The sequence below is a fragment of the Akebia trifoliata genome, chromosome 1 (assembly GCF_017979445.1).
Source record: "Akebia trifoliata isolate Shusen 1 chromosome 1, ASM1797944v1, whole genome shotgun sequence".
In the NCBI taxonomy this organism is placed as follows: Eukaryota; Viridiplantae; Streptophyta; class Magnoliopsida; order Ranunculales; family Lardizabalaceae; genus Akebia; species Akebia trifoliata.
Window position 1 is genome coordinate 24727231 of NC_141375.1, and position 7567 is coordinate 24734797.

The 7567-nt window shown below is 33.9% G+C and overlaps 1 protein-coding gene across 1 annotated transcript; it reads left to right on the forward strand.

Annotated features, from left to right (window-relative positions):
• The first annotated feature begins 372 nt into the window (after positions 1-372).
• Positions 373-6191, forward strand: LOC147411157 (noroxomaritidine/norcraugsodine reductase-like). The gene is made up of 5 exons (XM_086445180.1): positions 373-517; positions 596-803; positions 5076-5292; positions 5404-5510; positions 5610-6191. The coding sequence occupies exons 1-5, from the start codon at positions 435-437 to the stop codon at positions 5781-5783; spliced, it is 789 nt and encodes a 262-aa protein (XP_086301306.1). The 5' UTR covers positions 373-434; the 3' UTR covers positions 5784-6191.
• The last annotated feature ends 1376 nt before the right edge of the window (positions 6192-7567 follow it).

Here is a 7567-nt window from a genome sequence, read left to right on the forward strand (position 1 = left end):
AGTAATCAAAAGGCTATTTACAATCAAAGCCGATATTGTGATTCCTCTTCGTTCTTGCAAAATCAAACAATGGAGATAATCTACTCCAAACACCAACACTGCGTAACACAATAAAAATGATGGGAACTTATTGACTAGTATTAGGGAGGCAGACAACACTTGTCCAATTTATAATGCTTGTCCCATTTCTGCCCACCATGGAAATTTCATCAAAAGTTGTTCACGTGTTGGGAAATTTCTTTATTCAAAAACAACCACAAATATTGCTATTGATGGATAAGAGGACAAACATATGATAGGTTATGAAAAATCCTAGAAACATAAGATAAATCTATAAATAATTGAGAGCAACAAACAACCACCCAATGCACGGTTATAACCTTTTATATTTATAGAGAACAACAGTTAGTAACTCAGACAAAAGATCTAACTATATGGAAGAAGCAGCACATAAAAGGAGAAGATGGTCTCTCAAAGGAATGACTGCTCTCGTCACTGGTGGAACCAAAGGAATTGGGTCTCTCTCTCTCTCTCTCTCTCTCTCTCTCTCTCTCTCATACACACAGAAACTTATGTAACACTTCCTTTTTCTCAGCCGTGCAATTGTTGAGGAGCTTGCAGACATGGGAGCATCTGTCCACACGTGTTCCCGGAAAGGAGCCGAACTCAACCAGGTCTTGAGTGAGTGGACTGAGTTGGGTCTCCGAGTCACTGGCTCGGTTTGTGATGTATCAGTGAGAGCCCAACGAGAGAAACTCATGGAGGATGTTTCAACCATCTTCAAAGGAAAACTAAATATACTCGTGAGTTTTTTTTTTTTTCAAATTTATAATTTCGACTAAGGTCAAGGGGTTTTCCTATAAATAATGATCTAAACAAATAATGGGGCTGGGAACCTAATTTGCATCTCTCATATCTTTTCTCTCGGAGGGTACCTTTCCTCTTGCTAGGGGCTTCCCCTTTGATCTGAGGAGCTACCATTCTCCCTCGAAGATAATCATCTCCATTAACATCACCTAAGAGCTTATCCTTCATTTACACCCTCTACAATTACTATTAATGATGGTCTGTACCTAGTTGACATGGCAAGTGTACAGAACCGTAGATTTTTTCCTTGTTCATCCCTATGAAAAAAGATCTATGATTATATACACTTGCCACGTCAACCACATATGTTTTAACCTTATAATTAATTCTGAAACCTTAAACTTTTAGGTACAACATTTCCTTTATCTAGGATAAATTGTAACTATTAACCAACCAATTACTCTGAAAGACCGATCTATTGAAGAAAAGAGAGAATAATATGGATATAAGAGAGTCACAGGATTTGACTGGGGAGCTACCATTCTCCTTCCAAGATAATCATCTCCATTAACATCACCTAAGAGCTTATCCTTCATTTATACCCTCTACAATTACTATTAATGATGGTTTGTACCTAGTTGACGTGGCAAGTGCACAGAACCGTAGATTTTTTCCTTGTGTATCCCAATGATAAAAGATCTATGATTATATGCACTTGCCACGTCAACCACGTATGTTTTAACCTTATAATTAATTCTGAAAGCTTATACTTTTAGGCACAACATTCCCTTTATCTAGGATAAATTGTAACTATTAACCAACCAATTACTCCGAAAGACCAATTTATTGGAGAAAGAGAGAATAATATGGATATAAGAGGGTCATGGGACTTCATAGGGGTATGACACACTCAAGAGTGGAGGAAAATATATACTTAACACTCTCCTTCACTCATAAGTGTGGAAAGATTTGAACCCCTGGCCAATACGAACTTAGCGCTTTGATACCATATTAACCAACCAATTACTCCAAAAGACTGATTTGTTGGAGAAGGGGAGAACAATGAATATAAGGGGATCATGGGGCTTGATTGGGGTATGACACACCCACCCAAGAGTGGAGGAAAATATACACTCAACATGGGGTAAATCGATACACCATGTTCATTATCTCCTATTTGTGGTGCATATATAATTTCGTGAAATGTGGCGGGTAGTGGTTATGAAATAATGTGCACTTTTCATTCGGGATTTCCCACAGTAAATCATTGCATCTTCCTTCAATTCCTTAATATTCACTTTTGATTCCTTAATTTTTGTCATTTCTTTGAAGTTATAGGCATCATTAATTGGTCTTTTGAGTAGGGTTGTCGATTCCTTAATATTCATTTTTGATTCCTTAGTTTTTCTATTTTTAAGGAACAAGGCCCTCTAGAAACTAAAACTCTCTTTTGAGAAGAAACAAAAAACCATCTTTAGAATCTTATAGGACTTCCCTATTCATAGAATTATTGGGGAATATAGTACAAAAAACTACATGCAAATACAAAACTGCCCCTGAATGAAGTTCTGTCAAGATAGCGAATGGCATTCGTTATCTGTTAGCACGTACCTTTTATTCATTTTTCTTCTTCTTATTCTTGTTGATTTACTTCCATCTTCTCACTTCTCTTAGATTGCCCTTTCTTGTACTTCACTTCTTGGTAAAATTTGTGTATATTTCAAATAGCAAATGAGGTGAGACCATGACATCATCCAACATAAAATCCCATTGATGCTTGCCAACTTGAGAGGAGCTCAAGGGTGAGCATCAGACTAAAATTTTGATAAGAGTGAAGTCCTCTTGAGTAGAATTTACACATACAAAAATTGAATGAAATCAAATCAATTGAGCTCCCTCTGAACTTTTTTCCTACCCCAAACTGAATCAACCATCCTTGATTTTTATGTTATCTCAGATTGAATCAACCATCTCTATGTCTTATCAAACTGATTGGTAAGTGTCATTAATCTTTTTTTCACCTATAACACATAAGCCCCCTTGATGTTATCCTACCAAAGAGCATCTCAAGGGATGGCATCAACACCAATAACCGAGTCATGTATTGAATGAAAAGAATATACTTCGAAGGATGAAAGTGTCGATCACATTCATACTGAACCAATAACAAACCCCTTGAATGTTTCATCTACTCTTTGAACCAAAATTCTTTGAGAACAACGGACACTGAAGAATGAAATCACTACTTTGAATCTCAATGAAAGCACCATTTTAAGATTTGGGACAAATTGAGGGAGACAATGAACTTGAGTTCATCATCTTGTTCCCATCATGAAGATAATGGATCAAGGATCACTCTCAACACGATGAGGTGGTTAGATCAAGTTTTACTTGGAGAATAAGAAAATAAGAAGAAATTACAAGAAAACTAAGAAAATGGGAACTTAGAGAACAAGAAAACAAAAATCAATGCAAAAAAAAAAAATCAGAAATACCATTAGGAAATTGAAAATAAAAAGAATATATTTGAAGCTTCATCAATCGGAGTTTTCTCTCATGGTGAGAGAGAACTCCTTCTCTTTCTACTTCATCTTCTTCCCCAAGCTTCCTTCTCTCTTTTTCTATTTCTTAGGAATAAAGCTCTCTCTTTTGGGAAGAACCAAAAAATCACCCCTAGAACCTTAAAGGACTCCACTTTTTTTATGAATTATACGGGAGTTTATTACGAAAAATACATACAAATACAAAACTGCCCCTGAATGAAGTTCTGTTAAGATAGCGAATGGTCATTCTAAACTTTAAAACAGAGGATTTTATTTACACCAAGATCAAAACCAAGTGAGCAAATCAAAAGAAAAAAAAATGAAGGAATAAAGAATAAGAAAGGAAGAATCCTAAATTTCGATCTTAAATTAGTGCTCTGATAGGTAGAAATCTAAGTTAATAGAAAAGAGAAGGAGAAGAAGAAATAGAGGAGAAGAGATATTAGAGAGAGGTCTCCTCTCTCCCCTATTTATATTAATTTTGGTCAAATAATATAAATTCTAACATACACCATTCATTCGTTGTTGAAAATCTCAGTTAAAATAAGAGAGACAGTTGTGTGAAAGAATACAAGTTCCGATTTCACTTTCTTAAATACAGTCATTCCATTCTGTTTGTTTACTAGTTTATTATTTCAAACTAGATTAGCAATCAGGTATTTCTCTAAATACATTAGGAATAACATTCATGCATTTATGATCCATGTAACAATGTTGATACTACTTAAAGGGTATTTTACATAGTTAAATAAAATTTTTGGTCAAATTATGTAACCACAAAAATCGTTTTGAAATTTTACAGTGAGTGTAAAGAAAATTACTTTTGTAGTGAACTTACTCTTATACCTCTTTATTTTTAAAATCAAATCACTACAAAAGTTATTACACAGATGGAAAATGTACGTAAATGTTTGAAAGCTGTTCTTTTTAAGTAACTTGACCAAAAGTTTTATCGACTTTCACCTTACTTCTAAAACTGTTCTATTTGGTCATACTTCTCATTTAGGGAGTGGATCCTCTGTAGCTTGTTTAAATGGTTGAAAGAGCGTGGTGTTTATAGGACACTAAAATCTAACTGTTTGAAATTAGGAATTCAGTCGTCGTCCATTTTTAAAGAGTTGGATGATTGAGGGCAATATATGTATATTTTTTTTATTCTTTTAAATGAATCTAGGTCATAAACACTTTTGACCTGAATTTTCTTTTTCTTGTACATGGGGGCATGAAAGGCTCACTACAAAGGATCCGCTCCCTCTCATTTGATATCTAAAATAAGGGTATTGTTAGCGTGCACACATTAAATTAAAATAAATACACTTTCGAAATTGGATTTTGTACCGAAAATACCCTTAAAAAATTTATTTTTACTGAAATAGCCTCAGATTCCAATTTCCGAAGTGTATTTATTGCACTTTAACGGGTGCCCTTAGGGCACAAGTTAACAAAATCCATTTAATAAAGGAAATATTGTTTTTTTTTTCCCTTCCTTCAGACCCAAAATAAAGGAACATGTTAAATTTCCATCTTTGATTGAAAAAAAATTTTGCTAGCTGAAATCCAGGATCCACCAATCTCATTTACCCAATTGCATCTCTAATTTACGAAAGTACCCTTGTTAGTTACAAAACTACCATTGCTTGCTTGATGTGGCACGCAATGAAGAGTCTGTGAGCAAAAAATCAGTCACCTTGGATTGATTTGTTCAGTTTGATTACATTGAAATAGGTAAACAATGCTGGAGTATTCATACCGAAACCAATTGCTGGTTATACTGCTGAAGACTTCTCATTATTGATGACTACAAACTTAGAATCAGCTTACCATTTGTGTCAACTTGCACACCCTCTTTTAAAAGCCTCTGGTGAAGGAAGCATTGTATTCATCTCCTCTATTGCTGGTGTGAACAGTATACATATAACAAGTGCTTATGCAGCAACTAAAGGTAAAGTACTTTTTACAACTAAAAAATAATATAACTTTGTAAGACTTTTGTTTTCAAAGCTAAATGTTTAAATATTAAAAAAGATTATAAATTTTATGTTGGATCTATCAGGAGCAATAAATCAAATAACAAAGAATTTGGCGTGTGAATGGGCAAAAGATAATATTCGGACTAACAGCATTGCACCAGGAGTTATAAGGACACCAATGGCGGGTGTGGTAAGATCTACCTTTACTACTATGATAATTTTGTAGACCATATCGATTGACTTGAACTAATAATTTTTATTCTTTTAAAAAAAAAAAAATTCTATTCAGCTAGTTGATGACAAAGAATTTATGGAAAAATACATGTCCCGAACTCCTCTTGGTCGCATTGGAGAGCCTAACGAAGTTTCGCCAATGGTGGCATTCCTTTGCCTACCTGCTGCTTCATACATTACTGGCCAAATTATATGTGTTGATGGGGGCATTACTGTTAATTGTCTCTAGCAATAAAAGATATGTTAATCATCAATTAATGGTGTTATTTTACTATTCGGAGTCATAATCTTGTTTGTGTTGGAGAAATGGAACTCATGTATGGAACTAAATAAGTTGTAGTACTAGGACTTGTTGGACCAGACTTGCTAGTCGTTGGCATTATCGTGTTATGAGTTGAGTTAACAGCATCATGCTCAACAAATGCAAGGGTTGGTTAGATACCTTTATGTTGTATGATTCAATTATGGAAGAAGATGATGTTACTAGAAAATTTCCAATTAAATGGCATGGGATTGTTTGGAAATAAATGATGATGATCAACATCATCGAATCCTCATCCCAAAAGCTTTGAGTTCAGATAAAGGAATCTTATTCTTTGAGTCGATTATGTCGTCTATAGCATGTGTTTCATATCCACTCTCACTCCTTCAATCCAAATTTTTTGCATTTAGATCATTTTTCAGTAAGTACTACAGAGTAGACCAAGGTCAAGTGGGTATGTCATCAGCTAGAAATTATTTGGGGTATGTCAAATATTGATCAAAATGTTTCATGGTTGGTAGTATGAACAATATCCAGACAAACCCTAATTTGTAAGGAGTCATAATCATGTAAAAAATAAAATAATGAAAACATTACGTCAATTTAATTAAATAATATATGATTAGGGTCACATTTTTCTAAAACTGGGCCGTAGTAAAGTTTTAAACATTTTCATATATTTGACCAAAAACGTGACCTGATTGGTAGTATGAACAATATCTAGGCAAACCATAATTTGTTAAGGAGTCATAATCTAGTAAAAACCCAAAATAATGAAAACATTACATTAATTTAATTTAATAATATATGAATAAGGTCACATTTTTCTAAAACTGGACCATAGTATAAAGTTTTAAACATTTCACATATTTGACCAAAGTATGACCAAAATGTGGCCTGATTGGTAGTATATATGTAGACAAACCCTAATTTGTAAGGAGTCATAATCAAGTAAAATAATGAAAACATTAAGTTAATTTGATTGAATAATATATGATTGTGGTTGCAATTTTTTTTTTTTTTTTTTTTTATAGAAGTCAGCCACAGTATTATTCTAAACATTTTCACATAATTCAATTTCATTTTGGGTTTTCAACCCAAAGCTCCACCTTTTAGAAAGTATTTGATTAAATAAATATGAATATAATTTAAAATTATTGTTCCTTCAAAAAAGTGTGAATGAACATTCACAAGTCAATCAAACAAATATAAACAATCATATTAAATAAGAATAATAAGATTGTTTTCATTTGGTATGGTTGGCACATGTATTGACTACCCCACGTGGTAAACTCAATCAACTACCCATACGTGATAAGTTTGTGAATCGTAAATCTGCATTCCTCAGGATACATGACTGTACTTCCCCATAAAAAAGTGTATCTCGAAGGGAATTGTATTTCTCGATGAGTGAAAATCTACGATTCCCGAACTTGTCACGTCAGGCAGTTGATTGAGTTTGCCACATGGGGTAGTCTCATTATCACGACTCAAAAAAGTGTGAATGAACACTCATAAGTCAATCAAACTAGTATAAACAATCATATTAAGTAATAATAATAAGATCATTTTCATTTGGTATGGTTGGCACATGTATTGAGTGTGGATACCACAGGCTGACATGCTAAAAAAGTGGAATCATGATAATCTGACTACCCCACATGGCAAACTCAATCGACTACCTTGACGTAATAAGTTTGGGAACCATAGATCTGCGTTCCTCGAGATACATGGCTGCACTTCCCCATGAA